This window comes from Pseudomyrmex gracilis, unplaced genomic scaffold, assembly GCF_002006095.1.
Source record: "Pseudomyrmex gracilis isolate BER0280 unplaced genomic scaffold, ASM200609v1 scaffold_21, whole genome shotgun sequence".
NCBI classification, from domain to species: Eukaryota; Metazoa; Arthropoda; class Insecta; order Hymenoptera; family Formicidae; genus Pseudomyrmex; species Pseudomyrmex gracilis.
In genome coordinates, this window is record NW_018020605.1 from 930556 (window position 1) to 949437 (window position 18882).

General features: G+C 30.2%; 2 protein-coding genes across 4 annotated transcripts; both read right to left on the reverse strand.

Annotated features, from left to right (window-relative positions):
- Positions 1-675: 675 nt before the first annotated feature.
- LOC109851811 (facilitated trehalose transporter Tret1-like) lies at positions 676-10453 on the reverse strand. 3 transcript variants are annotated; one of them, XM_020422270.1, is made up of 6 exons: positions 10425-10453; positions 9382-9488; positions 3014-3219; positions 2456-2830; positions 1752-2329; positions 676-1510 (listed from the first exon to the last, which is right to left on the reverse strand). In XM_020422270.1, the coding sequence occupies exons 2-6, from the start codon at positions 9414-9416 to the stop codon at positions 1184-1186; spliced, it is 1521 nt and encodes a 506-aa protein (XP_020277859.1). In that variant the 5' UTR covers positions 9417-9488; positions 10425-10453; the 3' UTR covers positions 676-1183. The 3 variants fall into 3 exon arrangements, with proteins under 3 accessions (XP_020277859.1, XP_020277857.1, XP_020277858.1); XM_020422268.1 differs by having other exon boundaries at positions 2456-2869; XM_020422269.1 differs by lacking the exon at positions 10425-10453 and adding an exon at positions 10278-10409 and having other exon boundaries at positions 2456-2869.
- A 3040-nt stretch (positions 10454-13493) lies between these two features.
- LOC109851825 (aminopeptidase N-like) lies at positions 13494-18579 on the reverse strand. The gene is made up of 12 exons (XM_020422299.1): positions 18517-18579; positions 17349-17816; positions 16880-17060; positions 16524-16677; positions 16235-16313; positions 15693-16087; positions 15288-15565; positions 14952-15136; positions 14267-14581; positions 14076-14145; positions 13742-13834; positions 13494-13634 (listed from the first exon to the last, which is right to left on the reverse strand). The coding sequence occupies exons 2-12, from the start codon at positions 17648-17650 to the stop codon at positions 13494-13496; spliced, it is 2193 nt and encodes a 730-aa protein (XP_020277888.1). The 5' UTR covers positions 17651-17816; positions 18517-18579.
- Between the last annotated feature and the right edge of the window lie 303 nt (positions 18580-18882).

Consider the following 18882-nt stretch of genomic DNA (forward strand, 5'->3'; position numbering starts at 1 on the left):
AAGCGCAACACAATTTGCAAACTATTATTATATTTTATCAAACAATAAAGAACTTTTTTTTGTGCGAAAAGAGAGTCAAGTATTTATGCTCGATTTCTCTCACATTGGCTTTTTTTTATTTTTTTAAGTATAATTATTTTATCTCTCTTTTATATACAAATAACCAACAGGTTTTAATATTTATAAAGTATCAACAAATGAAATTAAATATAGTGTGTAATATATTCAATGACGCGTATGTAACGATAATTTGTATAATGGGAATAAAATAATTTCTCTTTTTTACATTTCTTTTTTTCACCGTGCTTGCGAACCTACTATGCATGTAAAGGCATACTATGATTTTTTTGTGGTTGAATTCCAAACTTCCAAAAGTGTTTGAAGACACTTTTGTTTAGAGATATTTTCGCGGAAAATTGTATCTCAAAGACTTGTTGGCGGTTTGTGAGAAAACAACCTGTAAAAGTTCACAGTAATCCGATGTCGCAAGCCGGACTTACGGTAAATCCAAGATTTCCCGGCTAAGAATCTTACTGACTCCGAATCGCGAGTCAATATTCCGTTGTGTGTTGCAAAAAATAATGATAAATACACATGTATATATATATGTTAATTTGTATAATAATCTTTTTATGTATATTTATATGTATATAAATTACTTATAAGCTTTTTCTTTCTATCACATCAGACAATAAAAAAACATGAAGTATATACAATACTTGTTTAAAATTGTTTTAACTTATTGCGCGTGTAATAATCATTAACTCATTACAGAGCAATGATATGTCAAATCATAACTACATAAATAAGTGCTTTATGGCAGCTGTATTATTATAAAAATAATACAAAAAAATAAATAAAAACTTTCACTCTTTCCCTCTCTCCCTCTCGCTTTCTCAATATATTTTAATATATAGCTAGTTCTCTGAAAACTCTTATTCTCTGAAGAAGTTTTTAAAAATATAAAAATAATTTGATTTACGTGATAATTTGATTCCGAGCACATCCGTTCCTCAACTTATCGATTTTTATGAGCAATTGTTTTAAGGCACTTACAAAACTATTCGCGATTTTAAGTGAGAATTACAAATTTTCAAAATCTATAACTTTTCAGTATTCTAGAATTTGTTAACGCAATTTGTATCACAACGAGCAAACGACATACAGTGACTTTTTCGAAGTCCTATAATTTACTTTCAACATTCTCATCATGCACGATTGTCGGATTCGTGGCGGCCCATTTTTCCTTGATGGCATGTTTCTCTCGCCTAGGTCGGTTCTTTAAATTTTGTATGCCGGCGTAATGCTCCTCGATCTCTCTCAGAGTTCTGCCTTCGGTCTCGGGTAGCATGAAATAAAGATAGCACAGACCGGCAAAACTAATCAGCGAGTAGAAGAAAAACGTGCCAGACAGCGTCATGCCATTTATCATGTAGAAGAAGATTTTATTGGAGATCGATGTTAAGATGTAATTTGTCATACCGGCTGTACCAGTTGCACTGCTACGTACCTGGTGGCCAATGTAAAAAAAATGAAATAATAAAAAGGTCGAAAAAGAAGAACGCAGGTTTTAAGAATATAAATACATAAAAAGAGTTTTTTAAGAATATAAAAATTAACATGTCAATTCGAACTGATAATGCTGATAATGCTGATTTAACACACATAAGTTTGCAAACAGAAATTTAAACGAATTAAGATAAAATAGATTGCGTGAAAATATATATCTCTCGTTGCAAACATGTACGAACCTTCGCCGGAAACACTTCGCCCGCCAGAATCCAAGGCAGCGTTCTGATGCCTATGTTCGCCATGAAAGCGGCGCTTATGATAAGAGTAGTCGGTAACCAGGTGTACTTGGTACCGTCCAGATAATTCACGTCGCTCAGATAACCGTAGATGGCGATAACGAGAAGACACAAGCCAGTGCCGATGAGAGACAGAAAAGACAACTTACGTTTTCCCATAAAGTGAATCGTCAGCACGCTGATTATGGTCCCGACTAACTGAGCAATACCCAGAAACACCGCCGCCGTGTAATTGTCGATCGGCGCTTTCAACTTCGCGAATATCACAACGGCGTAAGTCTGTAGAGTCGATGTGCCGTTGAAGGCACCGATAAAGAAAGTGACACTGACTAGAATAAAAGGCATGTAGAACGTACGTTTGGTGTAGGCCCGCCAGACCTCGTTCTTATTGGAATCGGTGCTATCGACTGGCTTCTGAACCGCCTCGCAGAGCGCCTGAAATTCAGTTTGCACCTGCGACGGATTGCACCAGCCTCGCAACCAGCAAAGAGCGCGTTCCGATTCCGCGAAACGACCCTTAGCTAAAAGAGAATCGGTTTGTCTTCAAGTATATAATTATAACAGTACAAGTAAATAAATAAAATAAGATATTAAATTTTGTTGCATAATTATTCTGATCAATATAAGGGGCTTAATTAATGACTTACCGGCGAGCCAGTGCGGACTCTCAGGCACCAAGCATAGAGCGAGAAAACATAGAATCGGATAAGCCAAATTGATCATTGCCACCGTTTTCCAGTCGGTCAAGCTGCCGCTTAACATTTGCGTGAAGATACCCAAGATGACAGCCATCGTGGAGGTCGCGGAAAGCATTCCGCGCAGATAAGGCTGCGTTACTTCGGCGACATAAGTCATGACTGGCGCTTCAAGAAGACCGCCTGTCAGACCTGTCATCGCCAACGCCGTAAACAACATCGCGGAATTGCTCGAGTAGTGATACATTAGCCAGGCCATCATGAACGGTATGTTTGTCAGCATCATCATTCGTTTCCTGCCCAGATACTGCGACAGTGGTCCACTCACTAAACAACCGATCGGTACGAGGAATAAATTTAGACTACCTAAAAAGATACATGATTATTATATTAAAAATTTATGTTATATTAACAATATATTAGAGATAAATAAATAATACACAGAAATATATATATATATATACAACAATAGTAAAAAATGAATAACAATTTGTAAATGAGAGTTCGTACTGATCCACGTCAGTTCCTCCATAGTAACTTTAATATCTGCATCTTCTTTCTGCAACGCTGGTATTAAGATAGTGGAAAATCCTAAAGTTGATCCAAAGGTAAGCATGAGCAAATTTTTCGCACCAACTGCGCAACACTGCGGTAATGCTTGTCGAAATTTTGAGACGCACACCTCATCGATCGTAAATGACGACTTATCGTCACTTCTGAAAACAAACAATTGAGAAATTAACGATAAAAGATAAATAAACTGTACAATACAACACAACGAAAAGATATATCAGAGCACAAGAAAAAGTTGGATCTTCGTTGTCAAATTGAGTAAATTTTTGTTGTCAAAATATTTAGCTAAGTACAAATAATCGAATAATCCCACATTAAGTCTGCAAATTTGGCGCGTTATGTTCAATGTTTAAGGAAAAAGATAAACGTTTAATAACATCATTAAAAGATGAACATTTTTATCACATCGTATTAAGAAATTTTTTGAGTTTATTTTTGTTTTAAATTCAAACAAAATGGATTTATTATTCGATGAAATAAATAGAAAAAATAATTTATCACCACGTTGAAATAAATTCTTGGATAGTCTTTAGAATATCAACATCATACGTTCGAACTATTCTTTCATCGGTTTCTAGTAAATATCAACTTTTTAATAATATAACAAAATTATCTTGTTGAAGATTGTGTACGAGATTGTGTGTGTTAGATTTGCAGACTTGAATCAAGATGATCGGCTTTTCGTCACAGAACACCTTCTCATCTAACAGTAAAGATTTAGCTTTCACTTGCGTTGGCAAGTGGCAAGTATCTCATATATTTCTTCATCTTGAATTTCGAAGAGAATAACATTTCTTTCATAATAAGTTCTAAAAAAGTAGAAATTTGAATTGTAAGTTTGCGTAAGCTGGATTTGCATAACTTGAAAGTAGACATTTTTTTTATCAACGTTCTTTTTTCTCTAGAATTAGCAGGCTTTGGAAGTTAAACACGCTAGATACATCTTTAGAGATCTACGTACATTGAGCTGTCAATGAGTCAAATAAACGGTCTCGAATAAATCTTAGACAACTATACATCATAGTGAAAAGAAATTTCATGTAGATGTACGACGATGAATGAATATTCTCAAGACAGGTAAACATTTGCGTGCAGTTAAAATGGTGCAAAAATATAAAAACTGTCAATTTGTATATCGCTAATTGTACACGTGTACATGTACAATCTATTATTTCAGAACGTATAATTTGTTTTTTTTTTTTTTTTTTTTTTTTAATATAAATGGATAAAGATATAATTACATGTGTACATGTGTGTACAACACAAAAATATATTGGAACAAAATCGAAGTATTTTAACATTTTTACTTTTTATCTAATATTTTTATCTAATATTGAAGAAAATACGCAAGTTCAATGAAACGCAATTTTAGTAGGTTATTGAAGCATAATTGACGATCCTTTTACAGAGCCTTTCACTTGACGTAATCACTTTGCTTTCAGCGACAATCTCTACAGCGATACTGAAATATTCAGTTATTTCGTGTATCACTCTATGTTTTATATGTTTCTATTCTGTTTTAAGTTTTGAAGTGTCATACAAAATTATAAACAACCTAACGATAATTTAATTTGATAGACGTAAGAAACCGGTATGTGTATAATTTTATGCCGATATCTTTAATTTATGCTAAGTCATGGTAAATCTCACGTACGAATGTTAAAAATAAACATATCACAGTTGTGCAAAAGAAGAGTACATTCACCGTAAAATTCACCTTGAATGAGGCAAGAATTAAAGTAATTCGACGATCCCGTAAGACAAGACGTTTGTAAAAACATCGCGAACCGGTTTGCGATTTATACCGGCCACGAACGTTCAAGAACGCGCGCAATTACATAAGCGCACTGACGGTCGAGGTACCTTTTGTACTGAATTGTGCCGTAAAATCACTGCTGCGAACGTTGCACAAAGCACAATGTGACGATTAACTTGAATGGATATTTACGCAAGGTTACGGTGAGAATAGATTTCTCTTACTATTAAAATTATTTTTTTTTATGTTTTTCCGATGATGTTGCAAATACGATAAAATATCATTCATCTCATGCGATAATAAAGTAATCGATTCGCAATATTAATATATTTCGCAACCTGTCACGATTGTTTGCAAATATCAATCGTTCTTGCGCCGCGTCTCGAACAAAACGAACCCGGCAATGACATAACATACATTCAGTCATGTAACGCAGTCTCATTTTCCTCGTGCTCGAGCATATAAATGTGTTCGTTGCTCTTTCACGCGTGCATTCTCGCGTGTGATTTATGTTTTTGCATTTATCGTCGCGAAACTTATTTTTACATAGACCGTATTATCACAAACCGTACAAATGGATAAGTTTGTATCCAAAATGTTGTTTATTGTACATATGTCGGAAAAGAAAACTAAATTTATTGCCATTTGCGTTATTATTATTATTTACTATTTTGTGTAAAATAGCTGCATTATCCGCTTCCAAAAAATAAAAATAAGCAGTTTTGAATGAGTCTAAAAATTAAATGATTATCAAACTTCTAATTAAATTATTTAATTATTATGCGCACCTGTAGAACGTGTTCTAATTGATACTTTTGATTTTTTTAGTTTACGAGAGTCTAATCGAACTCTGATGTGAGATTTTAATTACGTTTAAAACACGCCAATTACATGTCCTTCGTACGCGCGTAATGTGCAACAACTTTTCAATGCCGCTCCGTTGCTATGAGAAATTAATTGTTCTATGGCATTAATTGCCGTTAAAGGAAATAAGATGTTATCAAGAAACCAGAGAAACGATCGCCGCAAGTTGTTCAGATCTGAGATTGACGTACAATCGCGCCATTATTTCAAAATTCTATTTTGTTTCGCCAGAAAGTGCTACACCAGAAAATTACACTTTCTATTACATTTCACCTTTTGTTGCGTATTCCACTTGTCACGCTTTATACATTTCGCACAGTCTGTATGATCGCAAAATGACATCATTCTGTGAGAGAAAATATTTGAGATTAATTATTATAATAGCTTGTGCAGAGAAAATACACGGAAATCGTTGATCAACGTAGAAAAAATACAGAACATGCGGAAAATATGTAATCTCGCCTGACGGTTTTTTTTTTTTTAAGTTTACATATACACGTAAGCGTTTTTTCCCGTTTTTATTTCCAGCAATTATAGTTTAACAGCCACACATTTAACTCTTAAACGCGAAGATGGATGTGCTGCACTTAGAGAGATGTGGTCTTATGATTGAAAGTTATATTCTTGTACATTCTCACGTTGTCGTTATGTATCACACAACAATCAAGTTACATCTGCACAGAAGCGAGTTTATTTCTAAATTTCTCTCTAAATTTCTCTTCACACAGTTGATCTCAGATTTGGTTATTTAAAGTATCTGGCTATTCAAGTAGTTAGTACTCTTTGTGTAAAAAGTATAAATATTTATAGATTGAAAAAAAACTCAAAATATATTTTTAACAAAGATTTGTTAGTTAGTTTGTGCTTTCTCCAAGTACATGTAATAGTTATTTTCTTTTAACGAGAGAATTCTTAAACTACACTAAAAACTGCATCTATGCAAAACAAGACGACGGTAATGACTTTAAAAACATTGCAATTGACTTGTAAACTTGTTAAAGTTGCATGTAATGACCGCATATCTTTGTCAGTACTGTTTTGTATTAATTATCCAAATTTTTCGAACTTTCTTTAATTATATTTTTAAATGTATTAAAATATATTTTAAATACATTTAAAAATATTATTATTAAAATATATTTTAAATACATTTAAAAATATAATTAAAGAAAGTTCGAAAAATTTGGATAATTAATACAAAACAGTACTGACAAAGATATGCGGTCATTACATGCGACTTTAACAAGTTTACAAGTTAAATACATTTAAAATATATTTAAAATATATTTAAATATATTCTGTCTTCTTTTAAAATCACATTACATGTAATTGTAAAGGTTTTTAATTGTAAAGTTTGTTAAAAAAAAAAAAAACACATTTAGAGTTTTTTTCTGTTCATTAATTTAAGTATACGAAGTTTTATCTATTTTTTAAGTGACTGGATATCTTTGAGACTAACTGTATATTAAGAATTTTCAACTTGTCACGCTGAATCATTTTTAAATCTTCTGATATAACGTTGTTGAGCCGAGTATTTATTAATAAAAAGATTTGTCGACACCTGATCTGTCGAATATAAAACAGCTAGCTTTGTCCCGCAGCTCTGATTGACGCAAAAAGTATTAATTACTTGTAACGCGCGAAGGCGGCATTAATGCAATGAGATTGACGGTCAGTGACCTACTTACGAACAGCAATCGTTACTATACTGTTTATTTTCGTAAGTTAATAACAGTTGATAAAAATTTAAATAAAACAAAAATTTAAAAACAGAAAATTGAAAGATCAGTGCGAACCAATATGCATAAGCGCTCGTGTACATAAACTATTATTTTTATTCAAACAATATCACGAGTTTTTTATAATTATTTTATCAATTTTTAGATCTTTATCAGTAAACTGAATAAAGACAAAGAAAAAAAACACTAGCATATAATAAATTACGTAAAATCACAGAATTATTTAAAAAAAAAAATAAACTGTCTTACCGTAATTAAATAAATTAGAACATAACTGTACAAGTTGACGACAGTAAATATTATGTGTAGTGTGTAAAACGATCATCAACTCTAAGTCAGAAAACATAAATATACTTACATTAAATATACATTAAATATTTAAAAAAACGCAGACACAATTAAAGTCAAAATAATAAATAAATAAATAAATAAATAAATAAATAAATAAATAAATAAATAAATAAATAAATGCATACTTAGTCAAAAAATAAAATTATCTTGGTCGAAATACATAATTCCGTTGTCACATACTGGTGACAACGGAAGATCAACTACACAACATAGAACTTCAAAGTAAACTAAACTTTAATAACCTTCAAGATAACTCACTATAAATAATGTTTTCCTCAGAACGTCAAACAAAAAGTTACATGTGAGTCAAAAGAAAACGGTTAATGTTTGAATTTATATTGCTCTAATAAAAGAGAAGTAAAAACTAAGTTTCTATGTGTTTCTCTTTTTTTATGCCAAAATCGTGTTTTCTATCAATTCTATGTTCAAAATAAATACATATTAACGCAACAACGTGTATAAATATTATAAAAATTGATCAAACTTGATGTATTGTAACAACTCAGTTAATGAAGAAAATGTCTGCAATTTTGCAAAATGCTTTGTCAAAAAATTTTGATAGAAAAACTCAATAAAATTTATACAATTCAAATAATATTTCTCATAGTCTTGTTTTTAATATTTCTGGAAGAGATTATTTAAATTATATTTCTATTTATTAATCATAATTTATTTACAAAATGCGTTATCAAAATAATGTAGGCGTCGTTACGAGGACAAGAAAATTATAAGTATTAAAAACAATGAAACAGTTGAGGAAACTCAATGATATCTCACTTCCTGCAATTTTCCTAATGCACTGCCTCGACACTCACGGTTTCAGAAAATAAACTTATTCGCGAAACATGTTTGTACTATTTACGATTGTCTCTCTCTTTCTCTCTCTTTTCATAAAAAAGATATATTAAAACGTTACGCAATGCTTTAAGCAAACTCTAAGATCAGAAAAGTCATTTCTCGTATCGTTGGTACTCACTTACCTTAGTTAATTATCTGCAAGAATATAAAAAAAACCGAATATATCGTCAGATCGATTTTTATAAAATTTGTAAAATTATGCCAGTAACAAAGTTGTTGGTTTTTTCCTTCTTCTTCCTTCTTCCTCTTAAGAAACAATTAGATGTGGTACCAAAAACCTTGAATTTTATTACTTGTAATTCTTTAGATCTCCGTCATTATAAGAGTAATTATTCTCGCGTTTTATGCTCAAAAAAAAATCATAATGACATGCCTTGACTTATAATAAGAATTTATGTCATTATTATGAGTTAGAAATTATGATTTGTTTTCGTTAACATTAAAACTGAGCTTTTTATAAACATTCTGCACATTTACATTACAATTTTCACGCAATGTAAATATGTCACAAATGATATAATATCTCAGATGATTATTCGATGATGCATTGCAATTTAAACATTTACACTAGTTTTACGAAAAGACTGTGCAAATATCGAAATATGATTCGAATAACTGTTTCTTAGAAACGTATTTTGCGACTTTAAGAGGAAATATTTCTTTTTTATACATACAAGAATTTCTGTGAATCATTTAAATTGCAAAAAGTGTCAAATGCACGTTTAAACTTGACAAACCTTTTTCCGTTTTTCACACACTCGGAAACTGCCATCTTCTTAAGTATAGTTTGATTTTTTCAGTTTCTCTTTAACTTTGAGGACACGATGCGGTTTCACCAGGTTCTCTGTAGCATAGCAAAGGACACACGTGCAATGAGAAGATGACCTTCTTTGAAAGATGCAGAATCAGTTGTGTTGCAAAAGATAAGAATGTGTACATGAAGAGAAGATTAGCAGAGACTTTGTTTAAGCCCGGCTTTACTCAAAACAAAAAAAATTATTACTTTTATCTCACGACTTAATTGCTGTTTAATACTTTTAAGTGTAGCAGTTTTCATTCTTAATTGCAGCAAAAGATATAGCCAAAGATAAGATTAAATGACAAATGTGTATGTGAAAAGAAGACTATTAGAGATTATGTAAGACTGGCTTTTCGGAATAAAAAAAATATTACTTTTATTTCAAGACTTAAGAAGTCTTAATCAAGACTTAATCAATTAATTACTCTCTAATACTTTTAATTCAATAATAAATTTTTTTATGTGTCGTAAAAAACGTAGCAATATTTGAAAAAAATAAATATTTTCGCTATATATCTCTTATGTAGTTTATCTCGTTAAAAAGTGTGAAAACGAAACAAAAATCTCATACAGCGTTTTCTGATTTGAATTCTGTCAATTAAAAAAAGCTGTCGAAGAATTGATTTTTGTTGAGTTAATTTCATAAAATTGCGATAAGATAATTTCGTTCATTAAATACCAAAAATTGTTCTTTTATATTCATCACAAACTTGCGGAGAAATCAATCACACAAACCAGAAATTTCATTAAACTTCTTTCATTGCATACATATTTTTTAATTTTTTGTTCTGAATTTTTTCACGAACGCAGTTTTTCTTTTGCTTTTGTTTGTACCTGTAGCTAATCGCTAAAATTAAAAAACAAAAACAAACAAAAACGCGTTTGAACGCAGAACAAACTTTGCACTTTAAAATGCAGCGAAATCGAAGATTCAAAAACAAATCACGCTCGAAAGTGGAACACGTAGAAAGTAGTACTAACAGGTTGAAAGGTTTACAGCAGACCGAACACTACAGCAGACTAAATGCCGCGCGGCGCGAAAGCTATGACCAAGCTGTACTTTCGATTTTAAACTCCCTCCTTCAACATCTACCCTCCCCCTATCGGAGGTTAGAGACAAATCGCATATTCGTATGTGAGCATACATGTGATCTCTTTCTCTCCCTCTCTTCTCATTCTTCGTTCATGTTATTGCAATTACACTTGACCAGCAACCAGCAACCAGCAACTGTCAGTTTGACGAAGCAGAGCAAAACAGTGAGATCAAAAGATCGATCAATGTTCTCTCGTAAAATACTATTTAAAATTGTGGAATTTTTTCACTTTTTATAAAATAATACACACTTTTTGTAAAATAGTACAAAGTTTTATAAAATAGTACAAGTGCAGTATTTTTTTTACAACTGTACGTTGTATTTTACACTGTATATGTATTTTTTTTTCTACACGACGGTTTTATCTGTTTTCAAACACACACATATTGTTGTTAACGTAATCAAAGATATTATTTTCTACAATTACATTAGTAATCACACAACTTACGATGTAAACGTTTTTATTGCAATTGATGAAAAATAAAAAATTCTAACTGTGCCTCAATACTAAAGAAAAAGATTAAGAATTACGTTGATTGCTCTCATCATTATTAATATGCATGTTGTCTGATCGCGGATTACGCTAAGATTACTTTAAGACTGATATAATTCATTAATTCTTTGTACAAATATGAATAATCTTCTTATTGCATTGTTGTGCCACTATTTCTTCTTGTCTACGTATGTGACACTAACAAAGCGTCGCGTACGAAACAGTACACAAACTTTTTTAAAAACAATATTATATAAAACAACATACATATAGTGTGTATGTAGTAACAGATTCTAACTAGTTCCGTATCTGTATGTTTTACTGCCAAAAATGTACAATAAGTGCTTGATATAACTTGCTTTGCCAAACGTAACTATTAGAAAAAAACAAATAAGTATAAAAAAAACCTAGTAATTTTATAACTTTATTTATATATGTATAAATATATATATATATATATATATATATGTAATATATTGAGTATATTTTTTTAATTACTTTCTAAGCTCCAGAGTTTTAGAAAATTGTTTATGCTTCTCGATTTGAAACTTACGCAGCTAAATATTGTGTGTGTCAAACGTCTCTAAACTTATTTTCTTATATATTTTTTTTACAAACAAACACACACGAACAGTTTTTTATATTTCTTGCGAAATAAAACAGAAATTCTTTACAAGTACGATTTACATAAACAAGATAATTTTGGCAATTCAAAAACCTATAACTTTAAAACCTATAAAAAAACAGCCTGTTACTAGACTTCGATTTCTTAAAAGAGAATGACGCACACTCTAATCGGCATTAAATTAATTAGAAAAAAAAAAACAGTGTTTGAAAAAGTGTCTCTTTTACGTCATTGTTTTGACTGATATCGATTCGACCGAATAAAAACCAGTTTAAATCTACATAATATAAATATGCAAAATTTTTTTCGAAGTTTTACAAAATGCTAAAATCTTCCAAATATTAATATTAAAGAATAGTCAGAATAAGTCAGGAAAGTAAAACGTTTAAATTACATATACACGGAAAATAAAATGATGTTGAATCAACTTACAGCATCAGTTCAATTAAAATATATTTTTTTAATGCAACATCAATATTATTATACTACACACAGCAGATAGTTACTTTGAGAATCTAGACATTAAATTAATCGTATATGCAATTGAATCAATTATTTATTTTTGTGGAAGTTTGTGACGTCGAAGCAACTTTATTTTCTTTTTGCGTGGTTAATATTAACACATAGTGTCGTAATTTTTTTATAATTTTTTAAAAAAGAGATACATGATCATAAAAAAAAAATATATATATACATATACACACTCGTTCAAATGAATATCAAAATATAAGTATTGGTTTTGTGAAAAACTCTTGTCTGGATCTAAAGTTTTATGCCAATGGATAAATATAATGTCGATCAATGATCATTTTTGTTGCAAAATGCAATAGAAAGTACACCGTGATAAACGCCATGTAGTAAAAAATAATATTTTTAAACAAGTTTTAAATGAATAATGTATCTAAAAATTGACAAATACTATATAAAGTTCTTTGATGTAAAGTTTCATTTTTATTTTATCCAGTTATTTTCATATATCGCACATGCGATATGACGTATATTTTCGTAGCAAAGATGTTTAGCAGATATGTGATAAAATTTGCTCTGGCGGATGTGATTATCTCGAGAAGAAAATTAAGAATACAAGATAATGCTAATTTCACAATTGATTTTTTAAGATAACATTTATTTTGACATTTTATATTATAGACACAATCAGTAATTGCAATCATATATACCGCCACAATTATTTACTTATTTATTTTCTACAAATTACAATTTAAATATAATGTACACTTGCATGCACTATACGCTTTTCAAACTTCAGTCATTTAGCCAAAAAAATTGTATACTATAGTAAAAAGATGCACAATAAATTTTTTATATAAACGTTGAAGTTTTGAAAAGTAAATTACAGTGATAACTAGTAATAGTAATAAAAAGTCTTTCTAATTGTGTTTCTAAAGCATAAATAAAACAAATTACACTTCAACTATATAGACATGTATAAAATATAAAATTTCACAAACAGCAATTTTAATACATTTTAAATAAATAAGATATCACTAAAAATGCTAATACAAAAAAAATCCTTCATACATAGACAAATCGAGATAATAAATTACATGAATAAAATATAATTTTATGCAATTATTGTAACACAGATATGTTCACATTTGAAAACATCGACAATATAGTGTGAATTATTAAAATATACAATAATTTAAAACAATTGTTTCGTTCCGTGCTCGATCGATCAATCAAAATCTCTATAGTAACTCAATAGTGCACGTAAAACTAACGTTTACACATTAAAATAGTTGATTAAAATTAGTAGAGTTAAACGACGATTGAATTAAATATGAACGTGTGAACTAAGTATATTTTATAGAACAAGTTTATAATCCAATCAATACCTTGAGTTCCTGAATACTGTTTATATGCTTATTGATTTGAGATAAACGTAATTTTATCTTTTCAAGCAACATCGAAATTCTTTTTTGAAATATGTTTATCTTTCCAAAGTTTAGTGGAATATCCTAAAACATTATATGCGTGACAGTCATTATCTCAAGAAATAATCGAAGCTTAAAATTAATGTTAAAAATTTAAAACTCAATTTAACACCAAATTATATAATAATAACCTTATCAACATATTCTTTAAATTCCTCGAAAAATTGATTCAGATCATTAGGAGCTATATAGTAATACAACACTTCATTCAAAAAGTTCTGAATCTAAAACAATACATATATATCAGCATATTTGTTGTTACTTTAATTATGAATATGTTAACTATATACGAGTTTTTATGATATGCAATATAAAATTTTTATACCGTAATACCGAGATTTATAATTCTATATATCACGCATATGAAGTGTATAATTAAAAAGTTAATAAATTTAAAAAGTTAATAAATTTAATAACAAAGTATGTTTACTATGTTAGTACGATTTCTGGAAGCACGTAATTTACCTTCAAAAGTTGAACGTGAGAGTACACGTGATTAATAATAATACATAATGCCGTACTCGGTTTCATGGCCCTATAAAGAAGAGAATAATAAAATTTATACAATTTTAGTCATACATAACATATAATAATTTTTCATTACAAATATACAATTGTTGTTATTGTTACTACTAAAAAGAGAATCTAGTCATTACCTCGGTTTTGTGAGAAATAAATTTTTTAATATGTCTTCGATATGACTATTTGCGTGTCTCGCAACGAGAGATTGAAACAGAATTGCACGCTCGGAATCTTGTAACGGTAGAACAGTTTCGTATGTTGTGTCATTGAAAAAAGTAGACAGTGTATCATATCGAAAACAAAGAGCGAATTTCAAAAATGCATCTCTAAATTTGTTCTTCAGCTTGTAATTGAGTAGTATTTTATTCAATGTATGCATGCTTCCTTCGACATTTCTCAATCCGTCGCAATAAATCCATTCTTTCCACAGCAACATTTGACTTTTATCCCTTATGCAAAATACAAAAATGCAACAAACAGTCACAGAATAACGTAAGGATTACAATATTTATTCTTCTGTATGAAGTCACTGACAATACGTTTCGGTGTCGTATTAGTCAGAGGAAGACAGAAACGGTACTTTATTGTATAATTAAGTATCATTTCTTTAAAGATATGTACATTGCTTCTCTTTCTCTTTATTAATGAAAGAGTATTTTTTTATATCCGATAATTTTCCAGAATAAATGTTTTCTTTCTCTACAGATATTTAATACTTATTTCTAATACAAAACACGAAAATGTAATATAAAGAATCTTGCGAAAAATACAACAAACACAGTTAATATAAAAAATAATGATTATAATATTTATTCTTACTCTGTTAAATTATTGAGAATTAATTGCAGTGTTGTAGCGGCCTCATGTGCACATGTAACGCTACTAAAAAGACACGACCATTTAATTGCTTCGTATCTTAAACATATTTTAAATAAATCTTCGTCATCTTTGTTGATAAATCCAATTTTTGGAAAAAGTGTATCTATTAGATGCGCCATTTGTTCCTAAGTTGAAATATTAATATATTAATGTGTGTTTTTATGTTGTGCTTAATTACAAATATACCTATATACTTTTGTTTCTTATCAACTATATGTACATATAAATTTATCTGATTATCGCTAAGCATTCTATCTAACGTTATGCAATCTTCACCTTGACAATAACGATTATCTGATCTTCAAATGGAAGAAAACCTGAGATGTCTTCAAATAATCGGATCATTGGGTACCAGGCTTCATACTCCTCTTCTTTCTTCAGGTATGATATGAGTTTAAACCATGTGGAAGATGAAATAGTTTTTTTAACAACAAAGTGATACGCATCATCGATAATTTGAGCGCGGTTAAGAACAGGTATTTTTGTGTATAATGACGAGTTTAGAAACTCTCCGATATTGTCCCAAGTGTCTGAGTAATTGACACGATAATATCCTAGGGACAAGCAAAATAAAATATTATATCGCCAAGACTAATTGTAATATATTATTGCGTTCTGAATAATAAAATAGTACAAATAAACACGCACACGTACACAGTTCTATCTCTTAATGTTACTCACCAGTTTGGTTTACATTCACTATAAGACAACTAGGTTTGAAGTGGCTGTCACACACACGACGCACTGCCAATTTCAGAGGAATTTCTTGTTCTATCCACTGAAAATTATACACTTGTGGCTTATCCCGGAGCTCATCTAAAAGATTAACAGTGACAATGTAAGAAACAGGAATTTGAATTTTTGGATATTTTTCTCTTATGACAAAAGACTCGTCTATATGTAATGTGAAATATAAATATTGTATATCTTCATCTTTTTCTTGTTTCACGCTTAACAAAGGGTAATTTTCTGTTGATGGTATTTTACAGATGCGATCTCTAAAGGTACTCTCATATAATGAAACACTTGGTGCAAGAACTGGCAAACAGGCCCAGAAATTTAAGTCGTTTATAGACCTAAGAAAAAAATCTCAAGTATAATTTTACATCTAAACAATAATCACATTCTAAACCATTATCTACAGATATATATTTATATATTATGAGTATATATAAAAGTATTTATTCACTTATCATTAAAAAAAGAAATATATTATTACTTACTTTTTTCTTAAATATTCCCTTGTGTCACACCAAAATACGTGTCCCAATATATTTTCCAGCAAGCGCAATACAACGGGTACTGCAATATTTTATTATAAAAGTCATTAACATTTTATTTATTAATTTTTTATTAATGTTTTTTATTAATTTGTATTTTATCAATAAAATGCAAATTTTATTGTTTGTTAGTTAACACATTTTCTGAGAAGCAAGCTTTTTTTTACCTTTTTTTATCTTCATATTGAAAATGTTACATATACAATTGTTATAATATTTTTAATAGTTATACCTTTAATGAAGGGCGGTACACGAAAATGCGTAGCATTTAACAAAGTATTTCTTTGTTCTGTAATTGGTTCCATAAGATTATCAACGTCCAAGTGAAGAGAATTGTGTACTGTGTGAACCACAAACCAATTCATTATCTTGGAGGTTTCGTATACCTAAAAAAAAAGCTTTTGATAGTATTATCGTATGTAAATGTGCATTATCAGTCTCGGAATTTTAAAGGGACTGTCATTTTCTGTATTTCTACACATTTTTAGTACATAGAAACATATTGTTCTGAATGTTTACAGACTATTATCGCATGAAGTTTCTGTATAATATGTCTCATAACAAACTAATAATTACAATACAACCGACCTTATCAAGTGCGTAAATGCCAAAAAATTCAGCTACTCCATTTAACCACTGATGAGACCACAACGATGGTTTCATTGATCCAATAAACCATTGCAATGCCATTTGTCGTGCTACAAAGCGATCTATATTTATTTTTCGTGCAACAAAAGATAATGTTTTGTCGTACACAATATCTTCTTGTCTAAAAAATTGGAGATGCACCGATGACAAGTATTTTTTTCACATATAACAAATATTATCTTCAAACATAAAGCACGATGTGTTTCAACGCTTCTGCGTTGCCTGGCAAAGACAAACACGTACCCATTCGCGTAGTGAAAAAACAATTTTGGTTTTTCACTGAACGAAATTTTCTTTTATACCGTTTACTTTGCCAGAAACAAAACTTCTTAAAGTATTTTATCTTATTGTTGTTTAATTCGGAATAAAAAAGTAATAATCTCTATTATATCTTTATTATATGCAATACCTGTGAAGAATAATGCCTGATATCGCAATAGTTTCGTATTGGAAACCAGGGACTGCAATGTAATTAACTCGCGGAACTTTCAATTCACCCAATACGTTTTCTGATCTCAAAAACGACATGACACGTAGAGCAACACGATGTGCTTGCTCTGCATATTCTTTTGTCGACAAAGTGCTGTACCATGTTACGAAATTATCACTCTGATCATGTTCGGGGTAAGGTTTGAAGACTTTGGGAATTACAACGACAGCTATGTCGTGAATAGATATGGGAGGAGTAATGTCGAAGTGCGTCCACACCATGCCAATGTCATCTTTTTCGGAATTTCGTTTCGGCACATTCGAGAGAGCTATCTGAGTTTTGCGATGTCTTATGGAGATGTTAAAAGTGATCTTTAATGCCAGATCGTCCCAATATGGAAACAATCCACGAGCTCCAGTTATCAGAGTGTCTGTTGCAAGAATCCATCTATTTAAATAATAAACAAGAACAATAAAGTGTTAGCATAATTGTTTAACACGATAATATTATTAACAAAAAATTAATCTGTAATAAAAATAAAGCGTCAGTTTTGAGGAAGACTTCAAATGGTTGCTGAGAAAGCAATCATTATAATAAAAATTCATTTTTTATTAAATTTATTTACGGAATTTTTTTTATGTTACTTGTATATATCTTTGCATTTATATCAATAGTATATTGTAAATATAGCTCTGCTAGAGTTAAATCTATCTAAAATCAAATTTTGTCAAATATTCGTGATACGAAAATCATAATTTTTTATTGAACGCAGATTTGACGGCAGATTGGCGGTAGAAACCGAGTATGTAAAACTTAATGACATCTTGCAGCTTAACGAAGTGTGATTTGCTCGGGATTTGATGCCATATTTGCTGTCGTTGATAATGTTTATCATCAAATTTGTTGACAAAACACAAAATTATCTTACGGGTGACCCTCGATCTATTACGAAACATATTCTGCTCGAACTTGTAATCAATTTATTGCACATTGTTAGCTGAGTAAATAACGTAATGTGATAGACGTTATGCGTAAAAAAAAACTAGTTAAATGACATCATTATGCAATTGCGTGAACATGCCGTAAGTTTAGTTTTGTGACATTTAAAATTTATTTTTTCACGATACCTATTATTTTTGTTACTTACAATTCATTTCCCTCATAGTCCGTGAAAGGAATTCTAAAAAGACCTTTGCTCTTATCATTTATGTTTCCGAAAAACTGTAATTTCAAGATATAATTTCCACGTAATAAATCACTGTTGAAATATAAAATAAGAATTCCCGTTGTAATATTGTATTCATGCGATTCTGTTTCATAAACAATATCTTCAGATTTTTGTAGATTTTTTTCAGTTACTTGCGGTTGTTTTTTAATTAATGTAGCATTCTTTAAAATTAGATTTTCCGAGTTTAATGTTATATTTCGTGTCGGTTTGAGAATCTCGATGAAAACATCGCATTCTCCGACAAAAACATCATATTCTGTAGCCGGTGCAAATTTAATGGTAAAA

Coding starts and splice junctions, on each gene's coding strand:
- LOC109851811 (XM_020422268.1), bottom strand. CDS start 9,416: ATGGCAGTTTCCGAGTGTGTGAAAAACGGAAAAAG. Junction 3,220..9,381: donor TGTGTGAAAAACGGAAAAAG/GTTTGTCAAGTT, acceptor GTTTGTTTTCAG/AAGTGACGATAAGTCGTCAT. Junction 2,330..2,455: donor GAGTCCGCACTGGCTCGCCG/GTAAGTCATTAA, acceptor ATTCTCTTTTAG/CTAAGGGTCGTTTCGCGGAA.
- LOC109851825 (XM_020422299.1), bottom strand. CDS start 17,650: ATGGTGTGGACGCACTTCGACATTACTCCTCCCATATCTATTCACGAC. Junction 16,678..16,879: donor GCATTTACGCACTTGATAAG/GTCGGTTGTATT, acceptor CTTTTTTTTTAG/GTATACGAAACCTCCAAGAT. Junction 15,137..15,287: donor AGATAATCGTTATTGTCAAG/GTGAAGATTGCA, acceptor ATTTCAACTTAG/GAACAAATGGCGCATCTAAT.